The sequence below is a fragment of the Microcaecilia unicolor genome, chromosome 2 (assembly GCF_901765095.1).
Source record: "Microcaecilia unicolor chromosome 2, aMicUni1.1, whole genome shotgun sequence".
NCBI classification, from domain to species: Eukaryota; Metazoa; Chordata; class Amphibia; order Gymnophiona; family Siphonopidae; genus Microcaecilia; species Microcaecilia unicolor.
The window spans coordinates 574,726,836-574,743,152 of record NC_044032.1 but is presented as its reverse complement, the minus strand read 5'-3'; the positions used below and the strand labels follow the sequence as shown (position 1 = coordinate 574,743,152).

General features: G+C 43.5%; 1 protein-coding gene across 3 annotated transcripts in view; it reads right to left on the bottom strand.

Moving 5' to 3' along the window:
- CENPU (centromere protein U) overlaps positions 1-16,317 on the bottom strand; it is a 141,960-nt gene that overhangs the window by 108,259 nt on the left and 17,384 nt on the right. For all 3 annotated transcript variants that reach the window (XM_030192655.1, XM_030192653.1, XM_030192654.1), the window contains exons 3-4: positions 15,753-15,873; positions 6,313-6,406 (exon numbers count right to left, since the gene is read on the bottom strand). In XM_030192655.1, coding sequence (XP_030048515.1) covers positions 6,313-6,406; positions 15,753-15,873 — 215 coding nt within the window. The remainder of the gene's footprint in view (positions 1-6,312; positions 6,407-15,752; positions 15,874-16,317) is intronic.

Here is a 16,317-nt window from a genome sequence, read left to right as displayed (position 1 = left end):
AAATCATGTGCTCCACTAAGGACTAGGTCTAAATTGTTCCCCCTCTTGTTGGTTCCTTAACCAGCTGCTCTATAAAACAGTCCTCAATTTCATCAAGGCATTTTACCTCCCTAGCATGCCCTGATGTTACATTTAAACAGTCAATATCAAGGTAATTGAAAATCACCCATTATGATGTTCCTGTTTGTTAGCCTCCATAACTTCTGATAACATTTCTGCATCTGTCTGTAATCCTGACCAGGATGATGGTAGTACACTCCTATCATTATTCTTTTTCCTTTTACATATGAATTTCTATCCATAGGAATTCCAAGATATGTTTTGTATCCTGCAGAAATTTTAATCTATTCAATTTGAGGTCCTCCTTAACATATAATGCTACTCCCTCCACTAATTCAATCCACCCTATCACTGTGATATAATTTGTACCCTGGTAGGACAGTGTCCCAATGAATTCCTTACTTTGGTTTTTATTGAAGTGTCACGCATCCCACCCGTTTCCAGGAGTCTTCAAACGTCCAGCAGCCTCCCGCGTCTCCTTCCTGGAACTCTACACTTCCTTTTTCTAGCCCTGCATCTGGTACTGACTGATGACATCACATCCTGCCTAGGTATATAAGGAAGTTCCCTATTCTCAATCAGTGCCTCGGAAACAGGCTTCCTGGTGTCCTGGGTGTTCCAGTCCTGCCTTGCTGTAGTGTGCTCCTGCCAGCTGGATCCTGCCCTGCCTTGTGCTGGGTTTTCCTGCTTGCCCATCCCTGACTATACTTGTTTGGCCTGCCTAGTCTTCTGACCTGTTCTGGACTTTTGTCCACAGCTGGCCCTGGCCTTTGTCACTTCCAGCTACTACTGTGTCCTGGACTCTGTCAAGTGTCTTTGTTAGCAGCCATTAGCGAGGACCTATGCTCCACTTGCGTCTCACAGGTGGATCAAATCTCGCTATGGCCCAAGGACTCACTTTCCTCATACCTTGACACGAAGAGGATGTGCCAGAAATGGTTTTCAATGGTGACAACATGGAAGAACTGAAACACATCTCAGTGAACCTGAAGACGTGGAGGGGCATAATCGAACAGGGCGGCCAAGGTTTTGCGAGGACGTCCCAGCAAAGGGGCGGGGAAAACCGTATTATCGAAACAATAACAGTAGGGGACGCCCAAATCTCCACATTTAGGTCGACCTTAGAGATGGTCGACCCCAATTTTCGGCGATAATGGAAACCGAGGATGCCCAGCTCAGAAACGACCCAAGCCATTTGGTTGTGTGAGGAGCCAGCATTAGTGCACTGGTCCCCCTCATATGCCAGGACACCAACCGGGCACCCTAAGGGGCACTGCAGTGGACTTCAGAAAAAGCTTCCAGGTGCATAGCTCCCTTACCTTGGATGCCGAGACCCCCAACCCCCCCCCCTCAAAAAGCCACTCCCCACAACTGTACACCACTACCATAGCCCTAAGGGGTGAAGGGGGGCACCTACATGTGGGTACAGTGGATTTCTGGTGGGTTTTGAAGGGCTCACATTTACCACCACAAGTGTAACAGGTGGGGGGGGGGGGGGGGGGAATGGGCCTGGGTCCGCCCGCCTGAAATGCACTGCACCCACTAAAACTGCTCCAGGGACCTGCCTGCATACTGCTGTCATGGACCTGGGTATAACATTTGAGGCTGGCAAAAAAAGTTTTTAAAGTTTTTTTTTTTTTAGGGTGGGAGGCGGTTGGTGACCACTGGGGGAGTAAGGGGAGGTCATCCCCGATTCCCTCCGGTGATCATCTGGTCAGTTTGGGCACCTTTTTGAGGCCTGGTCGCAAGAAAAAAAGGGACCAAGTAAAGTTGGCCAAGTGCTCGTCAGGGACGCCCTTCTTTTTTCCATTATCGGCCGAGGACGCCTATGTGTTAGGCAGGCCCCTGCCCCACCTTCGCTACGCTGCCGACACGCCCCTGTGAACTTTGGTCGTCCCCGTGACGGAAAGCAGTTGAGGGCGCCCAAAATCGACTTTTGATTATGCCAATTTGGGCGCCCCTGAGAGAAGGATGCCCATCTCCCGATTTGTGTCGGAAGTGGGCGCCCTTCTCTTTCGAAAATAAGCCTGATACTAAGCCACATCAACAAGTTGCATAGTAAATCACCTGGACCAGATGGTATATACCCCAGGATACTGAAAAAACTCAAACATGAAACTACTGATCTATTAGTGATCTGTAACCTATTATTAAAAATCATCCATGGTACTTGAAGATTGGAGACTGGCTAATGTAACACCAATTTTAAAAAAGGGTTCCGAGATGATATGGGAAATTACAGACCGGTAATCCTGATATTAGTGCTAGGCAAAATTATAGAAATTATTATAAAGAATAATCCTTTTCAAAGCCACTATAATACCTATCACTGACAATCTTGATTCTGGGTGTTCTATTTGATGATGCCTTAACCTTCATTCCTCAAATCTCTTTAGTGATGCGCCGAGCCTTTTCTCAACTTAAGCGTATCAGGTCTATTCGGCCATTCCTATTCCCCGATGCAGTGAACTAGTTCGGTTTTATTGCATAGATCAGAGACGCTGCTCCGATCTTTTCCGCTCAACTTCGTTTCGAGTACAATTGAGCGCTATAGCTTCAATTTATTGGTAAGACACACATACTGTATTGTTTTTACATTTGGATAGAATAAATAATCAACATACGGCAGAGAAGACTCCTGATGCAGGCTAGTACAGCCGAAACACAGCTGTGTCGAGTCCCTTTCTCCCTGCTACAGTTTGGCTAATAAAGTTGATTCTTCATTTTTACATCCAAAGTGTCATCTTTTTTATGTAATTTTTGATTTGGATGGATTTATCTTTTAAATACATATTTTATGATTAATTTTAAATTTTGACGTTTTTAATATATATTTTTTATTTTTATATTTTTTTTGGTTTTTTGTTTGTCATCTTCGCTGTTTTGTTTCTTGTCTCATTCTTTTATTATATCACAACGACTACTGCAACTCTCTTCATATAGATCTTCCTCAATGCAAACTATATTGATTACAACTTATACAGAATACAGCTATTAAACTTCCCAAACGTCATAAGAAATATGACCATGTCATGCCCCTCTTGGAAAATGCACATTGGTTATCTATTCCCTATCGTATCAAATTTAAAGTATTTTTTTGGTTTGTAAGATTCGTGCTACAGAGGAACCGGCATTTCTTCACTCATTTCTTCTCCCGTACAAGCCTCAGCATCTTACGCTCTTCTGAAAAACATCTTTTGATTGTTCCACCCCCCCCCCCCCCCCATGCTCTCTCTTCAGTACGAGCCCATCGCTCTCTCTTCTCAGTGCAAACCCCACAGAGTGTCTCCAGATGATCAGACATATGATCGGTTTTTCCGGATGTGCTGGTTTTCTTTTATGAACATTACAATTATTCCTATTGCAAGTTTTCTATTTTAGTGTAAAGGATATAAAAAAATGTAAAATAAAAGTGTGTCCCCTTTAAAAGGGGTTTTACCTGGGTTTAGAGTGTTGGAGGCTCGTGCTGGTGGCTTGAGCTGGGAAGTGGGTTCTAAACCTTACAGTTGGGAGGTGAGTAAGAGCTGGACAGATGTGTAGTTTGAATCTCTGTCCAGTCTAGTAAAGAGATTAACTTTAAACGAATCTCAGGGATTTTCTGAGTTAAATAAGAGTTTTGGAAGTGTGACTGTAGTGAGGTAATCTATTGGAAAAGCCACTCGCGGTTTTAGAAGGCTTTATAGGAGTGATTGATAGGTGAAAGGGGTTGTTTCTGGGAAAGACTTAAAATATTTAATGTAGGTGGGAGGCGATAGAGACAGAAGGACACTGTAAAAAGAAAATAGGGTTTCTTAAAATATGGGGATGCTACCTAGAAAAAATGACACAGAAAGGCCGAAGTCTGGTTGTTAATACCCTATAACTGTGCAATGTTTAATCATAATACTGTGTTGTGTCAGACATGAGTTAATCGAGGGGGGAGGGACCAAGAGGAAGTAGAGGGGGGGGGGGGAGGTTGAGGGAGAAGGGAATGGGGAGTAGGGTAGGTAATTAGGTACGGGACTTTATATTTTCTTGGGGATGTTAGCTGTTCACTCTGTACTACATCAGAATACTGGTTGTTTTATAATTGTACACCTATCAGTTATGAAGTTTCTTTTGTATTGTTATGCTTTAATTATAATAAATCGCTGAAATATAAAAAGTTATAAGGAGGGGAGGGGGGCAGGGGGGGAGAAAATGGGAAAAAAAGTGATTGACGATGTTGAGTATGTTGTTGGAAGGTCGATTTTGTATACTGATCTATGTTGTATGAATAGTCCAAGTTGAATTGTATTATACATATCGTCAATAAAAGTTTAAACATAAAAATATTTAACGTAGCGTGGGACAGCTGGTGCTGCTTTAAAATACCAAATGTCTGTCACACTGAAGATATTAAACCTGTGGGAGATCTGTTGTGAACTTTTGGAAACAGCACTGCTAGAAGTTTACCTTGTGTAAGGGACTTAACAGAGTATTCTTTACAAGTCCTTCTATTTTATAAAAAAAAAAAAAGGGTTTAGGGAATCCCACTTGATCCTGAATTAAAGGATAAATTTTAAAGCCTCTTGCGTGGGTTTATGGGCTTTTAGAGGGACGACAAGAGCTGGGACGTAGTGACAGCTGTAACACTACAGCAAATTAATAGCTCAGACAACAGTAAGGGTCCGTTAAGCTGGTGAGGTTTGCTCCTGTAAATATTGGTCACACTGAGTATAGATGGTTAAAGTGTCAGTTTAAGTGCACATGCACTGCTAAAGTGTAAACAGGGGGTTTTGAAAAACTGGTATAAGTGAAAAACCCTGCATATTCTATAATAAATTACTTTGGGAAGAGAAAAAAATAAATATTTGGTTTAAAATTCTGGGGAGCATTATTGATGGGAGGGACCAGAATAGGGCTGAATGATTATATATTTCTTTATTTGGGGAAGCTAGTTAGGGAAATAAGTTAAATATCATATCAAATGGTAATGGATTTGCTGAATTAGGCAGGGATAGGGTTTTGCCTTTTTGATTTCTTTAAAGCTCAGAGTAGTAGATTCACCAAAATGGACTCCTGCTTCCTGCGGCATCAGTATTAAGGTACCCAACGTAAAGAAAGGCGAAGAAAAGAAGGTTTGCAAGAAAGCGGGAAGAAAATTAAGTGAACTAAGGTTACCATTCAGTACTATACCCAAAACCAACTTACAAGAGAGTAATTTAAGTAAAAAGAACTAGAATAACCACTTACCTGTTTGATAGGTGAGGAACCTGTCTAGAAAATAGGAGCAAAGAATCAATCCTTACAAAATGGAGGGGGTGTTGAACACCATTTGGAGATGAAATGCTAAATTAAATGTTAATGTTTTACCAATGTTCTAAGTGCTAATCTGATTTGGTGGTGAATGGAATTGGTTTACTGAAGGTGCACACATTGTCTGGGATCTAAGGGAAAGAATTTCTGTAAATCGCATGTATTTGTTTTTGTAATGTAGTGCTTATTTGATTGCATTTGATCATTTGCATGTTTACTCATTTATTGCCAATATTGATTGAAATTTTAGGTACAAAATTAACTTGTGCAATAAACTATTCCATTTTAATTCAATATTTAGTGTGCAACATTGTTATTATTGAAATTCTGAACATCAAGGGAAATTCGACTAACATTCAAAGTTGCACACTCTATAGTTTAAAGAATTTCCAAATTTTTCTGTAACATCCAGTCACCCTATTTGCACCTCATCATTTGTAGCAGTTCTACATTAGCCCCTGACGCAGCCCTTTTGGGCGAAACACGGCCTGTGTTGGGCATTATTCTGGTTTCATTAATAAAATCTTTGGATGTCATTAAAAAAAAAAAAGTTTGGACAAGTTCCGGGAGGAAAAGTCCATAGTCTGTTATTGAGATTAACATGGGGGAAGCCACTGCTTGCCCTAGGATTGGTAGCATGGAATGGTGCTACTAATTGGGTTTCTGCCAGGTACTTGTGACCGGGATTGGCCACTGAAGGAAGCAAGATAGTGGGCTAGATGGACCATTGGTCTGACCCGGTATGGCTATTCTTATGTTATATTCTTACCAGGAGAAAAACAACTATTTTCATTTCATTAACTAATATTAAGTAAAGATTACCAAGTTGCAAATTCAGTGAGGTAGCCAAGTTTGGAGTAAGTTATGCTATTGTCAGAATGTAAAAACCAAATAAAATTGTGAAAAATGACATGAATACTTGAGCAAAATCATATAATAAATAGATAGATAGATCAGTGAGCTGATTCAACTTACATTTCTGGCTTCTTGCATAGTAGGCTCAATTAAAGCCTTTCTGCTTAGTTTTCTTTCAGATGTGTCAGATTTTTGCAAGTGTTTACTGATTTTACTGAAAGACAAACACAGACCACTCAGTCACTCTCCAAAACAAAAATATATAGTTCATAGCTGCCTACACTACTTATAAGGATCTCAGTTCTAAGCAAAAAGAATAAACAATTACATGCATAGCTATGGGGCATGCAATTTTCAGAGACTAATACTGCAACCAAAGTACATAGATAAAAATATACATCTATGAAAAGGAGTTTCTGGTTCACAGAAGAAGAAACCCCCTATAGTTTGCTTTCTTTAGAGATGCTACCAAACTTTTCACAAAAAAGGGCCATATAGTGCATTTCAAATCACAAAAGAGGGGCATTGGTGGTAAGGGAGTTTTCTGAACAGGTTGAGGGACCACATCTGATCTGGGGAATGAGGTAGCGACAGGGAGCATGGACACCAAGGACAAGGTATGTAGCACAGTCTATTCTCCTCAACCCTCTCAGTCTCTCAGTATGCTCCCTTTTCCCCTCATTCCACTCTCTTGCACTTTTCTTCTTTTCCCTTCCTTCTGTTTCCTTTTACCCATCCTTTTCACACCTCCACCCTTTTCTTCCAGTTCTGAAGTCTCAGAGCAGGGCACATGCATGCACACATCCCTCTGGGTCCTGTAGCTTCAGAAGCCAAAAGGTATGCACCCCCACCCCCACCCAATGCTCCTTTGGCCATTGCTGCTAATTTACATATGTATCATCCTACAAGGCTGTTTCAATCAGGTGAGAAGGGGTTATTGGATATACCTTCATTTCATGTTGTTAGATTAGATGAATACAGATATCTATGCTTTTAATTGTGGGTCCCAAACTTTGGAACTCTATGTTTTAACTACATATTTCTCAGAATTATATTTTTAAAAAGGCCATTTGAATAGAATTTATATTTTAAAAACTTTTGTTTTATATAAGCATTATGCAAGAATGATTGATTTCTTTTATTGAAAATATTTACATATGTTTATTTTGTCTATATTTTAGTTTGATATTTATTTATACATTTTATGTACGTTTGCTTGTAAGCCACCAAGAATGGCAAAATCATGCAGGATTGAAATCCTACATAATAATTCTCACCACCAACGTTCTAATCGGGAACTGCCTGTGTCCGTGCCTCCTTCTTGAGCTAGGCTCCGTAGCCAGGCTGACGTCACTAACAGCTGATTCCAAGTGGCAGGGAGCGGAGCATCAAACAACGACCCTCCTCTCCCCTGCCCCCCCTCCTGCCACCCTGCAGGGGGGGGAAGGGAGGGTCGCAGGACATGGGTGGCTGATGTCCTGCGACCCTCCCCTCCCCCCCTGCAGCCACCCATGTCCAGCAGCGATCCTCCTCTCCCCCTGCCCCCCTGCAGCCACCCATGTCCAGCGACCCTGCTCTCTCACCTGCCCCTCCTTCATCCACCCATGTTGTGTAATGAATTTTTCGGGGCAGGCAGGAAAGATCTCCAGCCCTGCCTGCCCGCTGCTGGCGCTCCCCCACTGCCAGATCGCTGTTCAAAATGGCCTCCGATACTTACAAGGGTGGCCTCCAAGACTTCAGCACAAGTCTCGGCGGACATTTTCAACAGCGATCCGGCAGCGGGGGAGTGTCAGCGCCAGCAGCGGGCAAGCAGGACCGTGGATCTTTCCTGCCTGCCCCGAAGATTTTGTTACAGGATGAAGGAGGGGCAGGTGAGAGAGCTGGGTCGCTGGACATGGGTGGCTGGGGGGGGCAGGGGGAGAGCAGGGTCGCTGGGCATGGGTGGCTGCAGGGGGGGGGGGGGCCGGGTGAGAGCAGGGTCGTCGTTTGATGCTCCGCTCCCTGCAACACAACAAAACCAAAGCTCGTAATGGACATATAATAACTCTTCCTCTCTACGATTCTCCTCCTCTCTACGATTCTCTAATGTCTGTACACACAAACCTTATTCTACCACAACATTACTGTATTTGTTCATACCGGAATTGGCGAACACCTTTACGGTACTATGTAAGCCACATTGAGCCTGCAAATAGGTAGGAAAATGTGGGACACAAATGTAACAACTAAAAAATAAAAAAAATAGAATAATGCAAAAGACTGGATAGTACTCCTCTCGCTGCTGGACTGCTGACTCCATCTTAGTATTTTTGAGTTTTTCAATAATTTAAAACTTGCTAAAGTATTAAGGATATTAGCCTAATATGAAAATGTCTTTTAGTTTATATGATATATTGTGTGATTTATTTAGTGTTTCCTTCTGAGACAGTAATGAAATGTTTTTAAAACTCTGCGAAGAGCACTCCTTGCTTGTTATCCTAATTACAATAACTGACTATAAATGAAGAGTTGTGCTAGGGGTGGGCAGGATGAAGACTAAACTAGGTCCTACAGTGCCTGCTAGACTGTTAATGGTGTTGTACAAAGTTTTAAAACTAGGGGGAAAAAGAGTATGGAGATTAGTTGATAAAGTTTGCTGTTTTATATTTTTATTCTGCCTATGACTAATCTACAATTCCTCCTTTAAACCCCAATCTTTGTTCCCAAACCAAAATAGTGTTCACTTACCAGAGAAATGCCCTCTTCTATCTGAACTTCTCAGAAATGGTGCAAATTGTGTATTATAAAGACTGAGACAGAACAAGCAACAAAAAACTAGTGACAGGAATACAATCTATCGTATCTAGGGGGCTCTGAAGTCGATCGGAGCAGGGCACAGAGACCATGAAAAAAAGAGAATGTTTGCTTCCCTGTAATTAGGTAAGGTTTCTCTTTCAGACTGCCATTCTTCCATAGTCAGTCATGCAGCTGTGAAGAGAGGGTTTAGAGTGGGCTACAGGCCACAATGTAGCTCTCATGTTCATGGATTTGACAATTTCCATAGTTTGCTGTTTGAAGGAAGGTTAGAAATGCAGACAGTTCTCTTCTTCAAGTTGCTGGCTTGGAGTTACTTCAAGCAATGGAGAGGGGAGGGGGAGGCGAGCTGAACAGGATAGGTATTTGTAAGACTATCTGCTACCACATTTCCTTATTTCCGATCTGACGAAGAAGGGCAACCTTCGAAAGCTAATCAAGAAATGAATTAAGTTATGTCCAATAAAAAAGGTATCATCTTATTTTCTTTTCCATGTTTTATTTTGTTTGATTTCTATTGATAACCTATTTGTAAGACAAAAGGAAAGAAATTAACAGGGGAGTGTTAATTTCACAGACAGTGCTAGATGAGGGTCTGTGTCTTTTTGAAGTAGGAATGTTGAGATTCTCTGATACATATGTATTCATTCAGTAGAACTGATTATTCTATTTATATTTTGTACTTTTATATCTTGAAACAAAATAAAATAGTTTTTAAGTCCATTATCTGATATCTAGCAGGCACTTCTGTTCACTAGAGACATTGATCTGAAGACTATTTCACAAATGCGCCCTTACCGCCTTCGGCAGGAAACGACCTTCAACAATGTACGCCGACACCATCGCCTCCTTCAGACAGAGAGCTATAGTGGCCTTGGAGGCCGCATGTCCCTCCCTGGGCCCCATCAGTACAAAGAGATGATCTGAACAATGGAAATCATTCGACTTCAGCAGATACCGCATAAGGGTTTGCTGAACATCCAACAGTCGCAGCTGTGCGAAGTTGTCCAAAAGTTCTCCTTCCGAAATGAAAGAAGTAAAAGGGGCCAATTGAGATGAAAAGCCAATATAACTTTTGGCAGAAAGGAGGACATTGTTCTCAGGGTAACACCTGACTCTGAAAATTGCAGAAAGGGATCCCGACACAACAATGCTTCTCAGAGACCAGATACATGGACACCACAGCCACCAGGAAAATGGTCTTCAGGGTTAGATCTTTATTGGAAGCCAATCGCAACGGTTCGAATGATGGCTTCTGTAGCACCCGCAACACCAAGTTCAAATTCCAAGACAGACAAGGACAACAAAGCAGCGAACGAAGATGAAGCAAACTTGGAGAAAACATGCCACATCAGGATGAGCCGCCAGGGAAGTATCGGACACTCGCCCCCTGAAACAAGCGATGGCCACGACCTGAACTCTAAGCGAGTTGTACGCCAAACCCTTCTGCAGACCCTCCTGCAAAAAGGTTAACATCTGAGATACCAATGCCCACATGCGCACCATACTTCAAACGCTTACCACACACGAGCATATGCAGTCGTAGTGGAGTGCTTCTGAGCCTGGAGCAACATGGCTATTATCACATCTGAATAGCTCTTTTAAGAGCCAAGCTGTAAAACCAAAGCAGAGGGATCCTCCAGAAGAACTGAACCCTTATATAGCAGATTCGACAACACTGGAAGCCAAAAATGTACCTCCACCAGGAACTACACCAAGTCTGAATACCAAAAGTGATGCAGCCGATCCGGAGCCACCAGAATGACCAGCTCCTGGTGATGAGCGATCCAGTGAAGGACCAGTCTGATCAAGGGCCAGGGAGAAAAGACGTATAAAAGATTGTAAGCTCTTTGAGCAGGGACTGTCTTTCTTCCATGTTTGTGCAGCGCTGCGTATGCCTTGTAGCGCTATAGAAATGCTAAATAGTAGTAGTAGTAGTAGTAGTAGTAGTAGTAGTAGTAGTAAAAGTGACTCTTCCGGTCACGGCTGTAACACGGCATCCAGCCCTGAGGATCCAAGTTCTCTTCTTCTGCTGAAGAGCTTGTCCACCTTGGCATTTGCCCTGGTCGCCATCAGATCAGTCTGCAGAGTCCCCCATGTGCGGCAGATGAGAAGAAAGACTTCCAATACTAGCTTCCATTCCACTGCATTGAAGTGATCGCTGAGAAAATCTGCCGCTATATTGCTCTGACCCGCAATGTGCGCCACCGACAATAGCAGAACGCGGGTCGCCACCCACTCTAGCAGAATGGCCGCCTCTGCAGCCAAGGACCTGCTCTGCATTGCCTCTGGTGGTTGATGTAGGCCACCACTATAGTGTCATCCAAGAGGACCTGGAACACCTGACCCTCTAGCAATCTCTGAAAGGCCATCAAGGCTTTGAACACTACTCACAGCTCCAGCCGATTGGTAGGCCATGCTACTTCCATCAACATCCATCACCTTTGTGCATATCGGTGGAGACAATGAGCCTCCCAACCCAAAAGACCGGTATCTGTAACCACAACCACTCACTACGGCATCCCCTGCTGTAGGTTGGCTTCGCACAGCCACCAGCTCAAGCTGTGTCTTGCCCGTGGAATCCACAGTAGATGGCGATACTCCCAAGAAACCAGAGACCACTTGTCCAATAGCGACTGCTTCAGAGCACGCATGTGGACCCTTGCCCATGGCACCACTTCCAGAGTTTCCTTCAATTGAGCCCAACACCTGCACAAAATCCCAGGTGTGAGGACACAGAACCAACAGCAGCCCGCATATCTGCGACAGAAGTTTGCTCTTCCTGCCCTCTGGCAGGAACACACGGCCCTGTAGTGTGTTGAACTGCACTCCCAGATACTCCAACGTCTGAGAGGGAGTAAGATGACTTTTTGGGTAGTTGATCACCCAGCCCAGGGATTGCAACAGGTCTAGGACCTGTTGGGAACCCAACAACTTTCCTGCTCCGAATCTGCCCTGATCAGCCTAACATCGAGATAAGGATGCACCCCGACACCTTCCCTTTGGAGCAACGCTGCTGCTACCACAGTCACTTTGGAAAAGGTGTGTGGCGCCGTAGCCAGCCCAAAAGCAGAGCCCAGAACTGAAAAGTGCTATCCCAGCACAGCAAAGAAACCACTGATGCGGTGGTCAAATAGGGATGTGCAGATCAGGCCTCTTTTAGGTCCAGCACCATAAGGAATTATCTTGGCTGTACAACAGCCACCACAGATCTCAAGGTTTCCATGCGGCAATTCCGCACCCGCAGCAACTTGTTCACCTTCCAAAGGTTGAGCACTGGTCGGAAGGAATCCCCTTTTGGGGGTACACAAAGTCGAGTACTGACCTGTGCGTACCTCGGATTCCGAACAGGTGCCACAACCCCAATATCCAGTAAGGTGGCATCGAGCGCTTCCCATTTGGTGGCTGTGGTACACAGAGACTCCATAAATTCGAACTTGTAACTGTCTCCGATAAGCTTTTGTATTAAAGTTTGCATGTAGATGTCTAGTATCCTTAAATTTGATTAATTATGTTTTTTTTGATCCGAAGAAAATGCAGGAATTCATAATATCTAAAGAAGGGGGTGGTGGGTTTACCCTGAATGCTCAAACAGGTTAACTAGGCTGAAAATCGCTTGCAAGTGTTTAGAATTCCCCCTCTCTGATTGATTTCTGTTAAAAGTTCCTTAATTTTATTTCCTTGTAACTTGTCTGAGTAATGTGGACAAATTTAGAAGTTTATTTTCCTCACCTTGATTAAAGGGAAAAATTATCTTATTTAATTTTTATCTTTATTTCAATGCATTTATGTAACGTGAATGTAATAATGACACTTATAAATAAATAATTAAAGAAGTTCGAGGACCCACTTGTCCGAAGTGATCCTGACCCATACTTCGGCAAAATGTGCCAGTCCACTTCCTATCTGTAATGAGTGGGCCGGCTTCCCATCATTGCACGGGACGGCCCAGAACACTCTGGCGTGCCATCACCCCGGGGTTTCATTTCTCAGAATGAAACAAAGAGCATGGCTGGAATCTAGGCCACTGAAAGGTGGCCAAAGGCCGGCTGGGACAGTACCGCCAGGCCTCAAAAAACCGAGACATAGAGGGGCTGACCTTGGAAATCGATTTGGGCCTATCCTCTGGAAGCCGCTGGGATTTGGAGTCTCCCAAATCCTTGACTATGTTCTCCAGATCTTCACCAAATAGTTTAGTGAGATGCTGTTTTGATGCCATGTCCACTGAGACCAATGCCGCTGCCATAGCAAGTGCCAAGAGGCCACCACCAGAGCCATCTGTTTGGCAGACGTCCCAACCAGATCATAAGAGGGCTTCAGTCAAATAGGCAAGGCCACTCTCCATACGGGGGTGGGGGGCACGACCAGTAAGGAAGAGATCGACTCCTGTTTCTAGTCTAGTACCTGGTGGAGCCAAGAAAGGAACCCTCTGGCAGCATAAGAGCTGCAAATGGCAGCCTGCAAATCCAGCGCCGACAACTCAAAAGAATGCTTAACAAAGAAGACTCAATCCGCCAGTCTTGCATATCTATCAGTGCTACCCCTCCCTCAACGGGGAGAGTGGTCCGCTTGGTGACTGCCATCACCAGTGCATCAACTTTCGGATGAGCAAAATTGTCAAGGCGAGACTGCCCCACAGGGTTGAGCCAGTCCATAGCCTTCAACACCCTAAGCCTCCCAACTGGATCAGACCACTGGGCCAAGTTCCTGAATGGCCTCGTGCACGGGAAAGGCCTTAGCGGACTTCTTAGTGCTGGCCATTTTCAATTTGACCGCCGTGGCCGATGGAACCTCCAGGTCTGCAATATTCAAAGCTTCCAAGGCGGCCAAAATCAGGGACAACAGCTCAACCCAGTGAAAAATCCAGACTGCCATAAGACCATAGAGCTTGTCTTAGAGGAGCTCACCCTCTTTCACCTCTTCTAAATGCGAAGGCCTAGCAGAATCCCCTGAACCTACATAGAGAGATTTTGGGAGGGGAATGGGGGGAATGGGCCCCCCCCAAGGACCCAATCTCCGATATGGAGGTCAAGCACCTGTGCTTCTGCGCTGGATCTTCCAAATTGGCAAATCAGCAAAGGTTTGCCTCCCCCTCTACCCCACACATTAGCTATGTTGTGAGACAGGCCAAAACACCTTCAGTCACACACCCCTTGGCTCAATTGGCAAGGCCCAGGAGCTCCCCACCACACAGAATCCAGGAACTGAAGGGAATATGTCCACCACCTGATGGAGATAAGAGATATACATATACTGAAGGGCTGGACATCCAGGGTCAATGCCATCATTTCAGTGTTGTCTATCTCCACCTGTTGGTAGGCAGATACAACCCATCAGTTTCTGGATTCATCTGCTGCAGAGGCTAAGGAAGTGCAATCAGCAGCGCTGATTGGCTTGTTAAGCTAATTACACTGCACGCGCAAATCCACGATACAACTGGATTTGCACAAACACAACTTAAGTCGCACTATATAGAATCCAGGGGTGAATGTCTATCAGGTGGCTACTCTCTTTAGTTGGTCATTCTAGACCAAAACTGGCACAGAAAATGCTGCCACAGTAATGCCTTAAAAAAAAAAAAAAGTTTTTCAAAATACAACTCTGAAATGTGACCATTTTCCAAACTCTCTTTCCTAAGATTTTATTTCTGATTTCATGCCAAATGAATCAAAGAAGAAAAAATTGTGGCATGTGCCAACTCACATGATTCTTCATGGGAAGAAATTAAAATAAAAACTAAAAAGTGGTTTTCGTATAAACATGGGAGCACACAGGCATTAAATGTTCACCAGATCTATTTTTGCTGTGAGGAGTAAACTTTTTGGGGTTAGAGGGTTTGGGGAGGTGAATAGATGCTGCATACGTAAAAGGGTCAATAGCATGTGGAGCTCTGGAACTGAGGGCAAAGAATAATAAACCGTATAGATAGGTCTCACTTTCTGTTTCCTCCCATTGGCTTCTTTGAAAAAACCCCCCAAAAAGTTTTGAAGTGTTTCAGAACTGCAAACATGCAGAGGTTCCTAGTTTGACTGCCAAGTTTTGTCAGCCTGGGGCTTTGGGGGTACTTGTGGTAACTCTGAGAGCAATGCCTAGATGGAAAGAAGCAGGGGCTACAGTTGTAAGGTTAAAACGAAAACAGGTCAAGGATGGCTTTCTGCAATGACCTTATTCGAGTAGGTTTCGGCTGGGAGAGGGTTGGGGGCAGAAAATATAAAAAGGAGAAAAGGAATCTGTAGGTAGCATGAATGACAGTTCACAGAGCCAGGTTCCAACTGAGTTGGAGAGAAAGGAGCACAACCGAACTTTTGGATTAAAAAAAAAAAAATCTGCACCAAGGTCAGCCTCTAGTTAAAGTTCAAACCTTTGGAAGTGAATTAAATACACTGGGTCCAATATTCAGCCAGCGGCGGGTACTGCAATTGCTATCTGCCGCTGGCATTAAACCCGGATATCCAATGCCAGGCGTTTCTGGCAACTGGCTTTTAATATCCGGGTTTATTTTGGCTGCTAAAAGGTTAACTGGCTATGCCGATATTCAGCACTAACCAGTTAACTATTTTAGCGGTCAAAGATAGGCCTGCTATTTAGGCGGCCTATTTTGGCCACTCAACATAGTTGATTTGGCACTGAATATCCACACCTAATCGGGATATTCAGCGGGAGATAACCGATTATCTGCAGCTGAATATCTGCAGTTAAGTGCTTAAACGCTATTTAATATCATAATACTGAAGGATATACACACTTTCTTAAATGTAGGATATTACCTGTTCTCAGCTCCTGGCGCTTGAGACCAAGATTTAGATACGATGTTTGGTGACATGTTACACTGTGTACGTTCTCTGTCTTGATGATCATCAACAACAGCAGTGCTGTGCAAAGGATGATCTGTAAAACCAGGACGAATGAAAGGAAAAGTCACAAATCACACTCTACTTTTCAATTGCTCATCTTATTTGCAGTGAAAATAAAGTGAAGAAAGAAAAAACAACAGCTCATTAGTTAAAAAAAAATAATCAGGTGACTATGCCCAGTACTAGACGAACATGCTACAGCCCTGCTGCTTTCTTCCATCCCACTAACAGAACTTTGACTGGAGGAGAGAAACTCTAAAATGGAAGTGGATGGGTTTGTGTGACTGGTGAACACAGAACATCTGTTACAGGTAAACTATTTTGCTTTCTGTAAAAGACAAGAGGTTCACTGTAGTCACATAACTGACTTCCTAGCTAAGGGTTGCCTTCAACAAAATAAAAGAGGGAAATATCAACAAAACTGCTTAGCATATGAGAAAAGCAAGTTTTAGTTAAGCAAAATACCTTTTCTGTTTTT